The 22112-nt window shown below is 38.1% G+C and overlaps 1 protein-coding gene across 2 annotated transcripts in view; it reads left to right on the plus strand.

Annotated features, from left to right (window-relative positions):
• TUBGCP4 (tubulin gamma complex component 4) overlaps positions 1-22112 on the plus strand; it is a 40333-nt gene that overhangs the window by 2023 nt on the left and 16198 nt on the right. For both annotated transcript variants that reach the window (XM_090270500.1, XM_090270501.1), the window contains exons 2-9: positions 1223-1351; positions 5447-5569; positions 5950-6003; positions 6442-6498; positions 7990-8069; positions 12405-12606; positions 14680-14845; positions 15330-15454. In XM_090270500.1, the coding sequence (XP_090126626.1) occupies positions 1223-1351; positions 5447-5569; positions 5950-6003; positions 6442-6498; positions 7990-8069; positions 12405-12606; positions 14680-14845; positions 15330-15454 (936 nt within the window). The remainder of the gene's footprint in view (positions 1-1222; positions 1352-5446; positions 5570-5949; positions 6004-6441; positions 6499-7989; positions 8070-12404; positions 12607-14679; positions 14846-15329; positions 15455-22112) is intronic.

Genomic DNA, 22112 nt, shown 5'->3' on the forward strand with positions numbered 1-22112 from the left:
ATGCACTTAATGCCAAGAACTGTACACTTAAAAATGGCTAAAATGGTAACTTTTATATATATTTTGCTGTAGTTAGTTGTTTTTTTTTTGTTTTTTGTTTTTGGAAAAGTTGGTTGAATGGATACATTCTCCCACTACTTTTTTCTACTTGAACTGCTGTGTAACCTTTATATAACATACTAGGTTATCATTTGGCTATCATTTAAATAAAAAATATAAGTAAAAATATGATTACTAAATGTATATGTCCAGTTATAAGGTGCTTTTACAGATTATAGTATGCTATATTTATTTACATTTTTATTGAAATGAAAACAAGATCTAAAATTTCATAGGGAATTCATAAATCCTAAGAATATGTTTGAGAAACCCCTGAAGTTTGCTAAAGACTTTGCTAAAGACAACTTTGTTGTAACCAGGTCAAAAACCTCACATCTTTTAAGATCATCCCTGAAATGTTGCCCGGAAGCTTAGTTGGTTAGAGCATTGTCTCGATATGCTAAGGCTGTGGGTTCAATCCCCAGTCAGGGCACATATAAGAATCAGCCAATGAATGTATGAATAAGTGGAACAACACATTGATCTCTCTCTCAAATCAATCAATAAATTTTAAATATATATATATATATTTTTAAAAGAAACAGGTATAGTATCCGCCTCTGAGGGGAGGTTGACTTATTTTTTTAAATTTCTTTATTTATTGATTTTAGAAAGAGGGGGAGGGAGAGAGAAAACACTGATGCATTCATTGGTTGATTCTTTTTTTTTAATTTAAAAAAGTTGATATTAGAGAGGGAGGGTGGGAGAGAGAAATATTAATTTCTTGTTCCACTTATTTATGCATTCATTTGTTACTTCTTGTATGTCCCTGACTGGAGATTGAACCTGCAACCATAGCAAATGGGAATGACACTGTAACCAACTGAGCTACACGGCCAGGGCAAGGCTGACTTATTTTTAATGTACTGTACACCATTTTGTGTTGTTTGAATGTTTAACCATGTGTTATCACTTATTTCAGTAAAGAACTAATTAGGTCAGGGGTGGGGAACAGCCCCTTTGTAGAGGTTTGGAAATACTTTTGTTATCCAGAACTTACCAATCTTAAATGGACATTTTGAAAAGGGAAATGATAATAGTGCAGAACATTTGAAGGACCTCAAAGACTGTCATGCAGTGAATCACAGGCATCAGTGTTTTCAGCCTGCTTCCTCTCCTGCAGGTGTCACAGGACTTCCCATTTCTCCATCCCAGTGAAACCAGTGTCCTGAATCGACTCTGCCGCCTGGGAACAGACTATATTCGCTTCACCGAGTTCATTGAACAGTACACAGGCCATGTGCAGCAACAGGTAGGTTCCCAGTCTCAGGGGAAGTACACCTCCAGAGGGCGGGAGCTATTGTCAAGCCTTTAGTGAATCCACTGGTAATTCATGTGAAATAAGTCACCAGATGTTATGAATCTCATCATTGGAATTATTCAGATGAAGGCCAGGGGTTTGTACCTCACATAAGGGGAAAATATACACAAGGACTAATTAAGGCAGATTGTTCTAAAGAACATTTGTTTTGCCTGTGTTTTAGAAGGCCAGAATTAAATTATTTTGAGCTGACCAGAGTTCCAATTCCAGAGGTGAAAACATAAAACATTTCAAATTCCTTTGCCATTCTGCTCCTGACTATCTCAGTCACATTGAGGCAAGCAACTAAAATCTTTGGGCTTCATTTTTAAAACTTATAAATAAAAGTTAAATCAGAGAAGGTACTTGGCACATAGTAAGCACTTAATAAATATCATCCATTATATTGAATTAATTGGACGTAAGTATAGAGGTCAAGAATTTTTGTCCCACTCCATCACTCACTGCCCATAGACTGCTTAGAAGTAACCTAATGCTCAGTAACTAAGGCTGTTTCCTTATCTATAAAATGGGAATAATAGATAGTACCTGTCTCAAAGGGTTGTGAGGATTAAACGAGGTAATTCATGTGAATGCCTGGTATAAAGTATGCATTCAAATTTTAGGAAGAGTTATTTTAAAGTTTTCTTTATTTTTAACCATCTGTAATTATTGTCAGCAGTAAATAAAAAGACTGCTGAATTGTGTGACTGATTCAGTGATGACTATTTTCCAGTTGAAAGAATAATTCTGATTTAGGGAAAAGGTGGGATTTTGATGCAGTCACTACCCTCTGGCCCCTATTACATAAATTGGTTATCAGACCTTTGGTGTGTAAACTGATGGTCATTGCCGCCGATTCAATGACAACAAGAGTCCCCAATCTGGGGTGTAGTAAAGAAGGACACTTTATTCAGCACAAAACAGCTCAGTTGTTTTACAGCACAGCTGTGAAGACAGCACAGCTATAGGACAGATCTGGGGCCACGCAGCTCTGGGATGGACCCTTCTTGGGCTAGACAGCTCTACTCTGCTTCTATGATATGCTTTGTGCTACGCTGGTCTGCTCCACTCTTCTCTGGCAAGATACCTTCTGTGTTTCAGCTCAGCCAAGGAGAAGCAGTCTGCAGTCCCCAATGGAAAGGGAAAGTGTACTCTCTGAGCCAGAAGGGAGCTGGCTTATGTGGACAGAAGTCCATGTTCCTGGTCCTTGATTGGTCCATCCTCATACAAATGAGGACTCTGAATCCTCAGTTTGATTAGACCAAAAGGCACTGTCCTGATTAGTTAGAATAGAGCTGTTCTGATAGGATGGGGGAAAACCTCAATCCTATTGGTTAAAATAGGATTCCAGCAAACCTTTGTAAGGGCTGGCTCAGATGGCAGGAATACAATGCCAGGAGGCAGTTTATCACAGAGGCAGGCAGTTCTGCTTGGATTTCCTTGAAGTTCAGTTTGCATGAGAGACCCCTACACAGAAATGGCTGCTACACTGTTTTGGTTTTGTTTTAAATTTGATCCCAGTTAGCCAGCAGGAACCCTTCTTAGTAGGTATCTTTTCTTCTCAGGGTTTACGGGTGGTAATCTGTAGGGCAAAGGAGTTGGAAGATAATGCCTTATGTTTTCATCTCTGGGACAGGGCTTTTAGTTCACTCAAACTGATTTTATTGCAGAGAAAAACACATAAGTTAACATGAGCTTAAAATCTAATCAATGCCTGTTTGCTATGAAATCATATTAAGAAAGCACACTTAATTATCAAAGTTGAAACCTATACAATATATTAATATAGATAAATGTTACATTTAATATTGTATATTATATCAATGTTATATATATTATATTATTAATATAATATAGAGGTAATTATTAATATTAATAATATTAATATTGATTTCTTTTGTTTATAACACCTGAAAGAAACGTCTCTACATTTGTGTGACTGTGTGGGTTTCATTGTATACGATATGTGAATTCCTACTTTCCAAATTTCAAAGATATCTGTAGTACCTTTTTTTTTGAAAAAAAAAGTATACTCATTTTGTCTTATTTTGTTATAAATGAAGACACTCAGTTTTCTGAAATGACACAAGATCAAAACAGAATTGACTGTAAGCTGATCTGATCTATTTCACTCTATGCCCATGCTGTTCTTATTATATGAGGGGTGACCCAAAAAAACCCAGAATTATTTTCTGTAAGGCAGGCCCCTTGTAGTACAGGATCCCCCCGCTAGGTGAGTGTTCTAGGAACCACCTGTATCAGTGTACCAGCTGGCGTTATTGTGAGGGGCTGTGTTCCACTTCAGTGAAAACTTTTTTAACACTCTTTATACGCATTTGCCCATTTCATGATGGGTGGTTTACAGGCGCATCTGTCCACATTGCATTGAGTGTTCAGCGGTTTTTGACCAAAAAAAAACATGACCCTCATGCCCCACCCTCCCCATTCACCTGATCTCACCTCAAGTGATGTTTTTTGTTTCCCTGGGTGGAAAAAAGTCCTCAATGGGAAACGTTTTGCTGATGTGGAAGAGGTGAAACAAAAAACAGCAGAAGCACTAAAAGGCATCAAAATCAACAAGTTCAAAAACTTTTTTGAGGAGTGGAAAAAACATCTTGATAGATGTATTGCATCAAATGGAGAGTACTTTGAAGGTGACTGAAGTTTAAACATGTAAGAATAAATACACAATTTTTTATAAATGAATTCTGGTTTTTTGGGGTCCCCCTCATAGCTGCAAACATTTATCTCCAGGAACTACTAGTGTCCTTTGCAGTATCCTCTGGCTATACTCTGCCTTATAAGCCCTGAGCCCAAGTTTCCTACCACATTTGTTGCTGAGTTCTGCTATTGTATCTACCACTACCAGAGCCGGATCATCCCAATCAGTAATAGCCAGAGAGGCTAGTCATGGTGACTTCTAGTTAACTGTTAACCACAATCCCCTATATAAAGCTACAGAAAAGGCTCTTACAAAAAATTGCAGGTTTCCTGGAAGACAAGCCATTTGTATATAGCTTCTTAGTTAGTTTCATAACTCCCCATGTTGTCAGATTCGTGTTCAGATGAAGTGCCTTGTCAGGCAGGAGGAGGGATGTTAGCATGAGGGTTGAAATCATTTTATTTTTTCAGTAAATACCCTCTGTTCAAAGAACTGGTAGGAGCTAAAATACAAAGTAATAAAATGTGGGATCTTGCTTTACGAAGCTTTTGGTATAGTGACAAAAGTACAATTCCAGCACTAAATCAAGATGCTATGAAAGCAATGAAGGGGGAAAGCTGTTAATTCCCTAGGGAGAGTTAGGAAGGGCTTTGCAAAGAAGAGATGCTTGAGGTGGGTCTTGCAGGAAGAGTAGGTGTTTGTCACAAAGATGAGTGTACAGTTATAAGCAGAACACATCCAGATTCACGGGACTGAGAAACAGAACCAAAGCACATTTGGTGACCTGTGGGTAGTTTGGAAATGAAGGCGTGAAGTTGGAAGCAAAAGAATTTTGGAGAGAGGTAAGGGCCAGAATGCAGAAGTCATTGCATGCCTTGTAAGGGAGTTTAGTTATTATCTTGGGGCAGTGGGAAGCCACCAAATGGATTTAAGCTGGAAGTTATAAGATTAAAATTGAGTTATAGAAAAATCCCCATTGACGGTATGGAGTACTACCTGGTTGTAACATCTGGGCCTCTTGAAAAATTAAAATATCTCATTTTTAGCCCTGGTAGGGTAGCTAAAGGTTGTGGGTTCAATCCCTGGTAAGGGTACATACCAATGAGTGCATAAATAAGTAGAATAACAAATCAGGGTTTCTTTCTCTCCCCCTCCCACCTTCCTCTCTCTTTCTAAAATCAATAAATAAAAAATTTTTAAATATATTACATCTTAAAAGGTCAGAACTCAAAATCTGTCTCTTCAGTTGGGTTTTCCTCTCACTGAAGCACTGCTTTGATATAGAATTGTTTAAGCAAAAACAATACCACTAATAAAGGGTAACTTCTCCCTCAGGTTTCATTGTCTGAGCCAATAGATGATTTCTCTTTGTTTGATTTCAGGATCACCATCCATCTCAGCAGGGCCAAGGCGGGTTACATGGAATCTATCTAAGGGCCTTCTGCACAGGTCTGGACTCAATTTTGCAGCCTTATCGACAAGCACTGCTTGATTTGGAACAGGAGGTAAGAAAGGAGACATGGGAACAACACCTCTGAGACAGCACATCAGGGCATGTTTTTGAATTGAAAAGCACTTTGATATGGTCAGGTAGTAAGGAGTAAGCTATTTTCTGTGTGGCTGGAGATTACAATATATTCTCTGTGATTGTCCAAGCCATGATCAAAGTGGCATACAGACCATGGCAAAGGTTCCTGAGTGAGTATATAGGAACCCTACTTTTGATTTTATCACCTGAAAATCAGAATTAATAATTTTCTATAAATCATCAATTCTCGATAGCCTAAAACACTAAGCTCATTTTCAGATTTCCTTCTAGTTTTCATAAATCAAATAGATTCGAGATATTTTGTATGAAGCCCTAATTACAGTGTTTTTGTTGCAGTTCCTGGCTGATCCCCATCTCTCCATATCACATGTCAATTACTCCTTAGATCAGGTATGCTGCTCAAATAACAAAATGCCTCAGAATCTGTTGATATTGTTATACTAATCTAATTTACGACATTTTTCTTAGAACTTTTTTCCTTCTGGATTCGGAGCCCAGCATTTTATATTACATATGCTTTCCTAGATCAGAACTTTTTGAAAAGCTCCAGATTTAGTTAAAACTTAATGTCTGATGTCACTGCTTTAAATTGACCTCACTATTAACGGTTATGCTAGCCTTGGTGATAGAAACGGCTTCTATCTGCCATTCTCTTTCTGTCTGCCACCAACCCCATATCAAATTACCTTAAGATATTGGATCTTGGCTGCTCTATGGTATTGTCATCTTTATGTGAAGTGGAACTATTTAGACATAAAAGCACTTCCTAAAGTAATTTTTTTCCTTATATTTGATTTTAGACCCTCCTAATTATTCTCTACTTTGCAGTTCCAGCTCCTTTTTCCCTCTGTGATGGTTGTAGTAGAACAAATTAAAAGTCAAAAGGTGAGAACTATCCTTTTTCATTTTGCTCTGGTAAGCAACAAGGAAATATTCGTAATAATTTTGCCTTATATTCTTTTTTGAAGACCTAGGTTTTAGCAGTTTTTACTAATTTATTTATTCAACAACATCTGCTTGGGTATTATGCTGTGTCAGGAATGCAAAAGTAAATTATGACCTCTTGGTCCAGAAGGTGAGGGAAATGTTAATACCAAAATGTTACCCCAAAAAGCTGTTGGCTAAGAAAAAATGCTATGGATATTTGGACATAGCAGCTTTTTGCACTTAAGGATTGGAACTGTTGGATATGGATCTTAAGGAAAAGTTAATAGTTAATCCTTAGGGAAAAAAAGAAGGTAATAGTTTTATGTTAGGGTGCTGGCAGTTATCTGAGAATTAGACCATTGGGTAAAACCCAGATGTTTATTAGTTAAATATGCCTGTTCTCATCACAAGTTTCCATCAAATGGATTGAAAAGTGAGGCCCAAGAATTTACATTTCTTATAAGTTCCTAGGCAGTGTTGCTGCTGCTGGAGGTGGGGTTGGATGGAGGGGAGTAAGGAGGCTGTAAAGTTCATACTTTGAGAATAACTATTGTGATATTATGATTTATGATAAAAAATGTTTTTGGTCTTCATTCTGGCACAGAGCTCCTAAAACCCTTGGAATTTCCTAAGTGATAGAGTGATAAAACTGTCTTGATATTCAAAAGAAACCCCTATCAACCACACTTGAGTTATTAATAAGATGAACTTTTGGACAGCACTTAAGAATGGGGACTGGTTGCCAGGGGAACCAACTTTGTGATTGGAGGGTTGGAACTTTCAGTTCCACCCCCACCCTCTGGGGGTGGGGGAGGGTTGGAAATTGTGTTCAATCACCAGTACCCAGTGATTTAATCAACTGTGTCTTTGTAATGAAGCCTCCATAAAAACCCAAAAGGACAGAGTTTGGAGAGCTTCCAGGTTGGTAAGCCAGAATGATTCCACGTATCTTCATCTGGCTGTTGATTCATACTATTTCATGTCCTTGTTAAAAAAAAACACACACACAAAAAAACCTGAAATTGAGTGAATAACTGTGTTTCCTGAGCTCTGTGAGTCACTCTAGCAAATTAATCGAGCCCAAGGAGGGGATCATGGGAACCTCTGATATAGCCAGTTAGTCAGAGCACAGCAACAACCTGGGCTTGTGACTGGCATCTTGAAATGGAGGAGGTCTTGTGGGACTGAGCCCTAAACCTGTGGAATCTGATGCCATCTCAGGTACAATCAGAATTAAGTCAAAATGTAGCATACCCCACCTGGTGGCGTGGGGGAAATTCCACACACATTGGCATTGCAGTCAGAATCGGAACTATACCTAGATCTAATAAGAAAGTTTATCTTCATTTTCTGCTGGATTGTGCCCTCTGGATTGAATATATAATATGAGTTTGTGCTATATGAACTATTAAAATGGAAACCAGTTTGAAAAGTCTGTATTTTCCACAGATTCATGGTTGTCAAATCCTGGAAACAGTATACAAACACAGCCATGGAGGTTTGCCTCCCGTTCGAAGTGCACTAGAAAAGTAAGTCATGGCTCAGTTAGGGTTAGGGGTTGGGGTGGGTGATCAAGTGACTTGACTGTGCACATGTTTTTTTTCTAGGTCATCTCAGGATACCCTCTAGGGAAGGGTATGATCAGGATAGAAAAGATCCATGAGCAGAGGTGCCCATGTAATCCTTATGATGGCTCAGAAATTGCAAAAAGGGGGTTATCAATTGTTGAGTATCAAAGCTAGGATCTAGTCGCCTAGATGCCCTTGAGGCCATCCTTTTTTATTTTTGGATCTCATCCTCTTGGGAGAATTTCCATTACATGTGCCAAGTAATGCCTAGCTATGTCTAAACTTATATATTTTGAGTTGCTGGTATTTTCACATTGCGGACCTTAAAAACGCTTTTACTTTATAATCCCATAATGCCACTCTTAGGAATTTCATCCTAACAGAATTATTCAAAAGAGGAAAATAACCACATGTGCAAACATTATTCACTGTGATGTTGTATATAGTATGTCAATAAATTAGCAAATTACTAGCAGAAGAAATTCAAATAAAGATATATTCACTCGATAGACTATAATGTTATTAACACTATCAATACTATAACAACATGTAAAAATATCTTTTATAATGCTAATTTTAAAAAGAATGCAAAATTATGTCTTATGATTACAACTATATTAAATGTATACTGAGTTTCATCAAAGACTGCTCATTTGATCTTCCTATTGCCCTCTTCCTCCTCATTTTTTGAAAAGAGGGTATGGAAAAAAAGGGTGTGACATTGATTTCAAAATTGGAATCAATGATCTCTAAGACCTCTCACAACTCTTAACAATCTCCACTTTACTGCACAAGTAAGTCCTCAGAAGAACAGAAATTTTTCCAAAATATGCTTTAGGGACTTAATTGTCTTTTACTGTGCTTTTTTTTCTAATAGAAATTTTGTTTACAGAAAATGAGGACATGCAAAAAGAATAAATGGAAATCACCTGTAATCACAGTCTTTTGAGATACCCAATTCAACTTCCGGTGTATATCTTCTATAGTTTCTCTCTGCATAAACATACTATATAGTTTTGTGTGTTGAATATAAAATTTTATGTAGATAATATATATACACCTTTGTTATATATATTTTTAAATATGCTTTACTGATTATGCTGTTACAGTTGTCCCAATTTCTTTTCCCTCTGCTCCCCTCCACTCAGTGACCGCACTCCCTCCAATTGTACCCCCCCTTAGTCCATGCCCATTGGTTGTGCATATACTTCTTCTCAACATCTTCCTGTCTACTCCATTACCTCCTACTATGCTTCTTAATTCCTGCATCATCTCCCTCCCTTTTCTCCCTTCCCCCTCTCTGCTGACCTCTCCCCAATATGTTCCCCATACCTATAATTCTTTTACCCCTCTCGTTGCCTACTTTGCCTTTGTTTTGATTCTGTAGCTTCTGTTGTTGGTTCTTGTGATGCAGTTTTCATTTTAATGTTCATAGCTTTGATCCTCCTTCTAAACAAGTCCCTTTAACATCTCATATAACAGTGGTTTGGATCTAATGAACTCCTTCAGTTTTACTTTGTCCTGGAAACACTTTCTCTGCCCTTCTATTCTGAATGACAGCTTCACTGGACAGAGTAATCATGGCTGTAGATTTTTGCTTTCCATTACTTTGAATATTTCTTGCCAGTCCCTTCTTGCCTGCAGAGTCTCCTTTGAGAAATCAGCTGATAGTCTAATTGGGACTCCTTTGTACATAATTCTTTTCTTCTCTCTTGCTGCTTTTAAGATTCTTTATCTTTAATTTCTGACATTTTGATTATAATGTGTTATAATGTGTCTTGGTGTGGTTCTCCCTGCGTCCACTTTTTCTGGAACTCTCTGTGCTTCCTGGACCTATAAGTCTATTTTCCTTCTCCAAGTTAGGGAGGTTCTGCTTCATTATTTTTTCACATAGTTTTTCAATTTCTAGTTCTTCTTCTTCACCTTCTGGCAACCCTATAATTCGTATGTTCGTTCATTTATAGCTGTCCCAGAGGTTTCTGAGCCTCTCCTCATATTACTCACTTTTTGTTTCCTCTTTCTGCACTGGTTGACTGTTTGTTCCTTTCCTATGTTCCGATTTGTTGATTTGATCCCTGGTTTTCCTTTCCTTACCACTTGTCTCGTATGTGTTTTTGTTCATTTCAGCAGGACTAGCCTTCATTCCTTCCCCGTCTTGTTCAATATCTTTTGTTAATTCTGTAAGCTGCCTTATAACTATAGCTCTGAACTGAGCCTCAGAAAGATTATCTATTTGTTTGTTGGTTAATTCACATATTTGCTTTTTGGTCAGCTGCGTGATTGGTATTTCAATCATGATTCCTGCCATCCTGACCGTTTTCATTTTTATCTTTCATTCTTGGGCAGGGCTGTCACACCTACGCTATCAGGGGCAGATCCCTCTGCACTGGTCACTACTGGGTGAACCTTCTCACCCCACTATGTGGGAGTGGGGATTCAAGATGGATTCCTGCCGTTACTCCCTGCTGAGAGACCAGGAGCCTCCTCTGTCCCCACGCCCCCTGGGCCTCACTGTCCGAGGCAATGGGGGTCTGCCTTCCCTGGCGTTTGAATCGCGAGCTGACAGGTTCAGTCTGCAGCCAGGGGTGGTTCCCGGGCGCTTTTCTCCTCCCCTTAAATACAGCTGTCTGTGCTTACCACTGTCACCGCTAGCACAGCTTGATCTCTCCGCCCCAGCTTCATCCCTCCTCCCCGTCTGGACGAGCACCACTTGTTTATAACTTCATACGTTGGACTTCCATGTCGCTTTATTTTCTGGAACTACTGGTTATTTCTGGTTTTGCGGTAGTTGTAGTCCTTCTTAGTTGTGGAGGAAGACAGAGTGTGTCAGTCTAAGCTTCCATCTTGGCTGGAAGTCATTTGTTACATATTTGCAGGGACCAAATTATACAGACCACCTACCGTAATATGCAAAATTTAACTGCCTTTCCATTTAAAGTTTTAAAGGGCAATTCCATTCAATTAGCATACTACAAATAGCAGACTCCATCTCTTTTAGTTTCTATTTCTTCCCAAGTTATTTTGAAAAATTTCAAATCTATAAAAAATGTTCAAAGAACTATATACGTAAACACTTGTATAGCTTTAATACAGGTGTTAATATTTTGCCACGTTTGATTTATCTTTTTCTTTCTCCCTCTATGTAAACTGAAATATATATGTAAATATATGTATAAACATACACACACATGCATGCATATCACAATTTGTTGCTGAGTGATTTGTAAGCGGTCACAGATATCATAACCCCTAAATCTGTCAGCTTGTATCTCTTTAGAAAAAGGGCATTCTCTTATGTAACCTCAATATTATATTATACCCAAGAAGGTTAGCATTGACTCAACACTATGATATCCAAAATATATCTGAATTTCCTCAGTTTCCTTCCAGAAGTTCTTCACAGCTGTTCTTTTTTGCAATCCAGGATCCAATCAGTATTCACATGTTGCATTTGGTTGTCATGTCTATTTAGTCTCCTTTAATTTGGAATACTCTCCTTCACTGACTTTTTCTTTATCTTTGATGACTGACATTTTAAGAGTTCTGAACAGTTGTCTTCAAGAATGTTGCACAATCTGGATTTTTCTGATTATCTTTTCATGATTAGATTTGGGTTAACAAGTTTTGCAATAATACCACATGGGTCATATTATTTCCCATTGCATCATTTTGTAAGGCACAGAAAATAAGTCTGTCCCATTACTGGTGCTGTCAAGTTTGCTCACTTGGTTGAAGGACATTTTCCCTTTTGTAATTATTAATATGTTATCTGGGAGTGATCCTTTGAGACCATGTGAATACCCCATTCTCTGACAACCTTTCTGCATTTTGTTTTAGTTTCTGCATTTTGTTGGATAGTAACAGGCAGGTATGCCTGCCTGTTACATATTTTCTCTACTCTCCCTATGTGATTCCAAAAAAAAACCAAACAAACAAATTTAATACTATGTTAGCCAACGAGGACTCCTATAAGTCCATTTAATTTTAACAGGAATATCAGTGTTAAACTTACTTTACACAAAAAGAGGAAAGAAAATGTGCTTCTCCTGAAAGACTATCAGAACATTTCAGACTTTACTACGTAGGCACCAAGTTTAGGAATTTAATCAATCCAGCACAGGCATTTAAGTTAAAATACCACAATTATTTTTATCTTAGTTGGTCATTTCCCTTTGACTCATCAACCTCTCAGGTGTCTGTTTATCTTGTAGCAGATTAAAGCATGCCCTGTGCCATTGTGGGGCTTAGTGTTCTTTAAGTGGACTTCTAAGGCTCTTGCTTTTTCTCCCAACTCAGAATCCTGGCTGTGTGTCATGGTGTCATGTATAAGCAGCTCTCAGCCTGGATGCTACATGGACTCCTCTTGGATCAGCACGAAGAGTTCTTTATCAAACAGGGTCCGTCTTCTGGTAATGTCAATGCCCAGCCAGAAGAGGATGAGGAGGATCTGGGTATTGGGGGACTGACAGGAAAACAACTGAGAGAACTCCAGGACTTGGTGAGAGCACAACATACTCCTGCCTAGCATACTCCTGCCAGGAGGCAGAAAAAACTACAGTTGAATGTCCTTTTGGTGATCCTCATCAGAGCCAGGGCACCTTCCATAAATTCTTTAGATATAAACACTTGTCTTTATCTTAGCTTAATACTTAACTTAAACTTAATACCTAAAAATGTGAGACTTCAAAACAGAAAATACATTTGTGATATTCCTTTGTTTCCCCTTTTTCCAATATATGCTTTTAAGAGGTTAATAATAAGTCCTGTTTCTAAGGTAGTCTTGTAGCTGCCCTGTGGTATTTAAATGCAATTTGGAGTTTTCACTAGACTCCCCAAAGTCATCTATTGTCTTTACTCATCCATTCATCTATCTGGTTACAACAGTTTATCAAATCCCTGTTATGTGCCAGGCACTGTTCCAGGTGCCACAACTACATAGACAAATAATACATAGTAGTCCTTGTCCTTAAAGAGCTTATAGTTTAATGGAAGATAATAAGTAAACAGTAACATTACAGTGTCCTACATGCTTTGGAAGGAATAAGTATGGGTGTTCTCAGAACTTGGTCTTAGAGTAACTAGAGAAGACTTTTAACTGGAGTAATATGGTCAAACTGTAAAGAGTTTGGGAGGAGAGGTCAAGTTATGTACCAGGCATGTGTGTAAATGTTTCAGGGAAGGATGTGTGTAAAGTACAGAGCCCATGATGGGCATGGCTCATTTGGGGAAACATTAGTAACTTAATTGAAATGGCCAAGTAAAGACTGAAATATCATGTAAGGGACAGTGGAGGGGGTGGGAGAAGTGGCAATCAATGAAGCTGTTGAGTTAAGCAGAAGCAAGATCATTAAACTCTTTATACATAATAGGAAGGAATTTGGACTTGCCCCTGAAAAGAGCTGGGAGCCAGTGAAGAATTTTAGGCAAGAGGTTAATACAGTCAGACTTTATGATAGATCACTCTGGATGTGTGGGGAACCATTTATTTATTTTTTTAAATCAAGATTCACTGTAGGTAGGTCAGTTAGGGGGATGCTGGGGACATTTAGGTGAAAAAGAATGATGGCCAAAATCAAGGGTGTTAGCAGTAAATATGGAGAAGAATAAAGAGTCTTGAGAGAGATTTAGGAAGTGGAATAAGTAGGTCTTAGTGATTGACTGGATATGGGTCCAGAGGGAAGAATCAAGGATGATCCTAAGTGTCTGCCTTCAGTGGCTAGGTGAGTAATGATGATAAGAAATGTATATTGGAGGAAAGAAGATGGGTCTGATTTGAACATGTTGAGTTTGAGGTACTTGTAGGAAATGTCCAGTGGGCTGATGCTAGAGCTCATGAGAGCAATCTAGCTTAAAGATAAATATTTAGGAGTCATCAGCATGAGAAGTATTTAATCTGGAGTCCATGTGGGACTTCAGGAGGTTCTGTGAAATTTATGTTTGTATATATGTCTGGAAGATTTTATACTTGTAGAGAATCCTGTGATGCTGAGTGATTGAGTGGTTGGCCATCTGGGGCTTTCTGGGCTCGATCAGTGGTTCTTAAACTTCAGTGTTCATCAGAATCACCTGGAGAACCTGTTAAAACATGGCTTGCTGGGCCTCATCACCCAGATTTTCTGTAGATTTAGGAAAGGGCTTGAAAATTAGCATTTCTAACGAACTCCCACGTGATGCTGGTCCAGGAGCCACACTTTGAGAATCACTTGGCTGGTGTAAGAGCTGGGCAGAGTAGACATATATGCAAGATAATAAAATCATAAACATGTAGACTTGGACAAAGTACAGGTCAATTATTTTGTGATACAAGTAAGGAAACTGAGTTCCAGATCCACTGCACAAGTTTTTACAGTAGTAAAGGCAGAGTGTGGATAAAAATCCTACTGTTTAAAAACACTGTTATTTCTACCATGCTCTCCTGCTACCTGAAAATGGAATACGTACATATCTCTAACACTAGCAACTTAAGAATTAAAGTTCCTGCTTCTAGAAAATATAAATCATGGGTTAGGATGTTTTCTTTTTTTCCCTTTCTTCATACATCATCTCTGATATGGATTATTTCCTTGAGCAGCGCCTGATAGAGGAAGAGAACATGCTGGCGCCATCTCTAAAGCAGTTCTCCCTGCGAGTGGAGATTCTGCCATCCTACATTCCAGTGAGGGTTGCTGAAAAAATCCTGTTTGTTGGGGAATCTGTTCAGATGTTTGAGAATCAAAATGTCAACCTGACTAGAAAAGGTAGGAATCTCCTTGCACAACGTAACCCATACTCAAAGGCCCTTCTTCTCCTCCTCCTTTTCTTCCTCCTCCTCCTTCCTTCTTCGATTTTATTTATTTATTAGAGAGAGGATAAAGGAGAGAAAAAGAGAGGGAGAGAAACATCAATCAATTGCCTCTCACATGTCCCCAGCTGATGACCTGCTCTGCAACCCAGCCATGTGCCCTGACCAGGAATCAGGCCAGCAACCTTTTGGTTTCTGGAACAATGCCCAATCTTCTAAGCAACACTGGTCAGGGTCTTAAAGGCCCTTCTTCATACTCTATGACCCCAAAGTATGGCTGGACAGAATGAGTGACTAGTAATGTTTATGTACTGACATTTCAGCACAACCATGATGTGTTTGCCTGAAGCAGGCGAAGGAGCTGCACCACCATGGTTGGGAATCCTTGCCTACCCCAGTGGTTCTCCATCTTCCTGTGACAGTGCCTTCCTATTTTGCAGGATCCATTTTGAAAAACCAGGAGGACACTTTTGCTACAGAGCTGCATCGTCTCAAGCAGCAGCCGCTCTTCAGCCTGGTGGACTTTGAGCAGGTGGTGGATCGTATTCGTAGCACTGTGGCTGAGGTTCGTCTTTCATGGTTTATTGTCTTAGGAAGAAAGTGGACTTATTTGCCCAGAAATTGAATACTTGACTTTTGTTTCTTCTTAATGTGGTAAGAACTTAGCTTGGAAGGAAATGTTTGAGAGAGTTGAGGGGCAAGAAGAAAATGAAAGTACCCTCTCTGTTCTTAATAATAGAGGCAGAACTGCCTTAGCCTTCTCACACCTGACAGGAGTTTGCTAGTTAGTTAATTAGCCAGTTGAATAAAGAGAGGTCTTGGAGGGGAGTGGTCTGCCTGCAGTGTGGGGATGAGTCAGCACTGGGACCCGGCCGGCCGCTTCCCCAGCTCTCCCCTCAAAGCCACCACACCAAACTCTCCCCAAGCGTCTCCAATCCTCTCTGCCTTCCCTCTGCTTGAGCCCAGGATTTTTTATGCACACAGAATGTTATATATGAATACAGAGATGAGCAAAGGACCTGAATAGACACTTCTCCAAAGAGGATATACAGGTGACCAATAGACATATGAAAAGATGCTCAATGTCATTAATCATCAGAGAGATGCAAATTAAAACCACAATGAGATACCATCTCACACCTGTCAAAATGGCTGTCATCAATAAATCAACAAACAAGTGCTGGTGAGGATGTGGAGAAAGGGTGACCCTTTTGCATTATTCCTGGGAATGTGGACTGCTGCAGCCACTGTGGAAAGCAGTACAGTGATACCTCAAACAGTGAAAAATGGATCTGCCTTTTGACCCAGTGATTCTACTTCTGGGTATTTATCCAAAGGAACCCAAAACACTAGTTTGAAAGAATTATGTTTATGTTCATTGCAGCATGATTTACAATTGCCAAGATACGGAAGCAGCCCAAGTATCCATCAGTAGATGAGTGAATAAAACAACTATGGACATTTACACAATGTAATACACTCGAACATAAAAAAGAAAAATGTATTACCCTTTGTGACAGCACAGATGACCCTGTAGAGCATTATGCTAAGTGAAATAAACCAGTCAGAGAAAGACAAAAACCATATAATTTCACTCATATGCAGAATCTAATGAACAAACTGAACTAACAACCAAAACTGATCTCCAAGTAGATGGAGAGCAGATGACAGCTAATGGCATGGGGTTAGGGGGTGGAGAGATTGGGCAAAAAGGAAAAAGGGCTCATGGACCCAGACAACAGTGTGGTGATTGCTGAGGGGGTGGGCAGAAGAGGTAAAAGGGGACTCATGGTAATGAAAAAATATATAATAAAAAATTTTAAATCCCACATTAAATGTGAAAATATATTTTATCTCCTAAAAAAAAAAGAGGTCTTGGTTTTATTTCAGACAGCATTTTGAGGCTGTCTATATACAGTAGTTGGCAGTAACTCCAAGGAATCACTGGATTCTAAATTTAGTGCTTTACATTTTAGAATGGCTTTATTCCTTATTCTGTCATTTGTGGATATGATACTCCTGAGGAAAGCAGAACAAGTATAATTTTCCATCCCTATACATGAAAAAAGTACTCAGAAAGCTAACTTGTCTGGTGTTGCCCAGTAAGTAAAAAAGATGAGGTCAGAAAAAGGTCTTTTGACTCCTACCTAGTTCAGTGTTCTTATATGGATAGTGATCAGTACATTTTCAAATGGGCTTGTGTTCTGTGGCTTATGATAAAATTTGGCTCACAGGTGTATGATAATGTAAAATGAGATCTTTAGTTAGTCAACCATGTTGTTAACTATGTTAGTGGTTTTCAACTCTGGCTATGCATAGAATCACCTATGGAAATCTTAAAATGTACTTGCACCAAGTCCCTACCTCCAGAGTTTCTGATCTATTAGTCAGGAGGGAGTAGGTACTTGTATTTATACCAACCAACCAATAAACAAACCTCTGCAGATTATTTTAAAGCACAGTGTGTGGGGTCAGTGTCCATTACTGCTAAGAAGGTTAGCATCAGGTAGCCTCACATTGGAAGCCTAGTAATCACAAATTATGATTTCCTTTTTGGACACTGCCTCAAAAATTCCTAGGTAATGGAGACAGAGTTGCGATATAGACATAGAATATTTAGAGCTTAAGGTGACCTTGAGGTGTCACTTGATTTGATTGTTAATGGGCAAGTAAATATCTAAACTATCTAGAATACACTTCCTTGTCTTTTTAGATTTTTGAGACACTCCTCTGTCTATAGTAGCCAAGACAGCTCTTGTCTAAGGAGCTGGTTCCTTTTATCTTATTTTACTGAATATATTTCTGTTCTTTTATCATTTTTGTGGTAACTCTTTAGAAAATATAATTAATGGAGGAAAGTAAAATTTTATTAAATGAATAATAAATGATTTCAGTTTTTTCTTCTGGTGAAATTTTGAAATGCATATATTGCTAGAAATGATATTTCAAGTTTGTAAAAATAATAGACAAAAAATTGAAGCTTAGACTATTTAAAGTGTTTTAGAATTGTAGCTAATAGACTTTTTTTGAGAATTATTACTGTAACAATAATATCAGATTATATTTGGTTGGCCAAAAAGTTTGTTTAGTTTTTTTCCTTACCATGGCTCTAATAGTGCTTAGTTGTCTTTAACTTCATTCAAAACAACTTTGTTATCAGTGTGCATTTTTAAAAAACATCAAAATTGGTGAATTTTTCTGCAGCCATTTTAATATTGAAGATGGGAGAAGATATGCAACATTTTCAGTGTATTATGCTTTATTATTTCAAGAAAGGTAAAAACACAACTGAAATGCACAAAAGAAGATTTGTGCAGTATATGGAGAAGGTGCTGTGACTGATAGAACATGTCAAAGTGGTTTATGAAGTTTTTTGGTACTATTGACATTTTGGCCAAATCTTTGTGTTTCTTTTAAAGTATATTTTATTGATTATGCAGTTATAATTGTCCCAATTTTTTTTTTCCTTTGCTCCTCTCTGCCTGGTACCCCCCCACCCTTTCCTCCAGCAGTGCCTCCACCCTTAGCTCATGTCCATGCGTCATGCATGTAAGTTCTTTGGTTCCACCCTTTCCTATACTATTTTTAACATCCCCCTGTCTATTTGGTTCCTACCAAATATGCTTTTTGATCCCTGTACCTTCTCCCCTTTCTCCCCCTTCCCCCTCCCAGCTGATAATCCTCCAAATGGTCCCCACACCTATGATTCTGTTCCTATTCTGGTTGTTTGCTTAATTTGTTTTTATTTTTATTTTTTAGATTCAGTTGTTGATAGTTGTGAGTTTATTGTCATTTTACTGTTTATAGTTTTGATCTTCTTTTTCTCAAATAAGTCCCTTTAACATTTCATATAGTAATGGCTTGGTGATGATAAACTCCTTTAGCTTTACCTTCTCTGGGAAGCACTTTATCTGCCCTTCTGTTCTAAATGATAGCTTTTGCTGAATAGAGTAATCTTGGTTGTAGGTCCTTGCTTTTCATCACCTTGAATACTTCTTGCCAGTCCCTTCTTGCCTGCACAGTTTCTTTTGAGAAATCAGCTCATAGTCTTATAGGCACCCCTTTGTAAGTAACTCTTCTCTTGCTGCTTTTAAGATTCTCTCTTTATCTTTAGCCTTTGGCATTTTAATCATGATGTGTCTTGGTGTGGTCCTCTTTGGGTCCAACTTGTTTGGGACTCTGTGCTTCCTGGACTTGCATGTCTATTTCCTCTCTCCCTCTAAAATCCATACATTTTTTTTTTAAGTTTTTCTTTCTTCTTTTCTTCCTTCCTTCCTTCCTTTGGAGATGGGAGAGAGAAAGAGAGGGGAAGAAACATTGATGTGTGAGAGATACATTGATTGGTGCATGCCCCCAACTGGAGACCTGGCCCACAACCCAGGCATGAGTCCTAACCAAGAATAAAACCTGCGACCTTTTGTTTCGCAGGCCAGCACTCAATCCACTGAGCCACACCAGGAAGGGCAAAAAATGTTTTTTTAAGTATCCTAAACATACAATTCTTTCTTAAGTTTTTTCAGTTACAGTTGACATACAATATATTAGTTTCAGGTGTACAACCCAGTGATTAGACATTTATATAACTTACAAAGTGATGGCCCTGATAAATTTAGTACCCATCTGGCACCATACACAGTTATTACAATATTAACTATGTTCCATATGGTACATTTTATATCCTCGCGACTATTTTTATAATTAACAATTTGTAAATCTTAATCCCTTCCCCTTTTCGCCCATCCTTTCAACTACCCTTCCATCTGGCAACCATCGATTTGTCCTCTGTATCTGTAAGTTTGTTTCTGTTTTGCTTGTTCATTTTTATTTTTTAGGTTCCACATATAACTGAAATCACTTTGTATTTGTCTTTCTGTCTGATTTATTTCATTTAGTGTAATAACCTCTGAGAGATTCATCCATGTTGTCACAAATGGCAAGATTTCATTCTTTTTTATGATTAATATTTCATTCATCTGTCAGTGGGCACTTAGGTTGCTTCCCTATCTTGGCTATTATAAATAATGCTGTAATGGACACAGGGGTGCATATATCTTTGAATTAGTGTTTTGGATTTCTTCTGATAAATACCTGGAGGTGAAATTGCTGGGTCACATGGTAGTTCTGTTTTTTAATTTTTTGAGGAATCTTCATATTGTTATCCATAGTGGCTGAACTAACTTATATTCCCACCAACAGTATACAGAGGTTTTCTTTATTCCATATCCTCACCCACCCATTATTTCTTATCTTCTTGATGGTAGCCATTTTATTTTCTTGTTTTTTTTTTATTCAAATTATATTTTATTGTTTATGCTATTACAGTTGTCCCAATTTTTCCCCTTTTGCCTCCCCCCCACACACACTCCCTCAGGCAATTCCCACACCATTGTCCATGTCCATGGGTCATGCATATGTATTCTTTGTCTGCTATATTCCCTCTGCTGTACTTTACATTCCCCAAACTATTCTGTAACAACCAATTTGTATTTCTTAATCCCTTCACCTTTTCCTCTCACTCCCCCCAACCCCTCTGCCATCTGGCAACCATCAAAACGTTCTCTGTATCTATGATTCTGTTTCTGTTCTGCTTGTTTGTTTTTTAGATTCAATTGTTGATACGTATGTATTTATTGCCATTTCATTGTTCATGTTTTTGATCACCTTCTTCTTAAAGAAGACCCTTTAACATTTCATATAATACTGGTTTGGTGATGAAAAACTCCTTTAGTTTTTTTTCTTGTCTGGGAGGCTCTTTATCTGCCCTTCCATTCTAAATGATAGCTTTGCTGGATAGAGTGATCTTGGTTGTCGGTCCTTGCTTTTCATCATTTTGAATATTTCTTACCTGCCCCTTCTTGCCTGCAAAGCTTCTGTTGAGAAATCAGCTGAGAATCTTATGGGAGCTCCCTTGTAGATAACTAACTGCATTTCTCTTGCTGCCTTTAAGATTATCTCTTTGTCTTTAACCTTTGGCATTTTAATTATGATGTGTCTGCTGTGGGCCTCTTTGGGTTTGTTGTTTGGGATGATAGTCATTTTAACAAGTGTGAGGTGATATCTCATTCTTTGCATTTTCCTGATGATTAGTGATGTTAAGCTATCTTGTTCCCACTGGCCATTTGGATGTCTTCTTTGGAAAAATGTTTATTTAGTTCCTTTGCCCACTTGTTAATTGGGTAGAGGTTGTTTTTTGTTTTTTTTAATTGAGTTATATGAGTTTTATTAATATATTTTGGATATTAACCCCTTATCAGATATATGGTTTGCATATATTTTCTCTCATTCCATTGGTGCTTTTCATTTTGTTGATTCTTTTTTTTTAGAGAGAAGGAGAGAGAGGTAAGAAGAGAGCGAAAGAAACACCAATTTGTTTCCACTTATATATGCAGTCATTGTTTCTTGTATGTACCGTGACCAGGGATCGAACCTGCAACCTTGGTGTATTGGGATGATGCTCTAACTAGCTGAGCTACCTAGCCAGGGTGATTATTTCTTTTACTGTGCAGAAGCTTTCAGTTTGCTGTAGTTCTGTTGTTTTTTGCTTTGTTGTTTGTGAGTTCGGTGTGATTCTCAAAAAATCATTGCCGAAACAAATGCCAAGGAGTTTCTTACCTATATTTTCTTCGAGGAATTTTATATAGTAGGTCTTATGTATAAGTCTTTGATCCATTTTGAGTTAATTATTATGTATGGTGTAAGATAGGAGTCCAGTTTTATTTTTATGCATGTGTCTATCCAGTTTTCACAGTACCATTTATTGAAAAGACAATCCTATTTTTGGATGTTCTTGGTTCCCTTGTCAAATTAGTGGACCACGTATGTGGGGATTTGATTCTTTTCTTTTCCTTTTTTTTTTAAAGATTTTATTTATTTATTTATTTATTTATTTATTTATTTTAGAGAGAGGGGAAGGGAGGAAGAAACACCTATCGGTTGCCTCTCACACACCCCAAACTGGGGACCTAGCTTGCAACCCACGCATGTGCCCTGACTAGGAATTGAACTGGTGACCTTTCAGTCTGCAAGCCAGTAGCCAATCCACTGAGCCACACCAGCCAGAGCACAGGGATTTAATTCTGAGCTTTCTGTTCTGTTCCATTAATCTCTATGTCTGTTTTTATACCAGTAATGTACTTTTTAAATTACAGTAGCTATGTAGTATAGTGTGAAATCAAAGTGTACAATGCCTATGGCTTTGTTCTTCTTTGTCAGGATTGCTTTGA

Source organism: Furipterus horrens, unplaced genomic scaffold (genome assembly GCF_987537825.1).
Source record: "Furipterus horrens unplaced genomic scaffold, mFurHor1.1.pri manual_scaffold_3, whole genome shotgun sequence".
Taxonomy (NCBI): Eukaryota; Metazoa; Chordata; class Mammalia; order Chiroptera; family Furipteridae; genus Furipterus; species Furipterus horrens.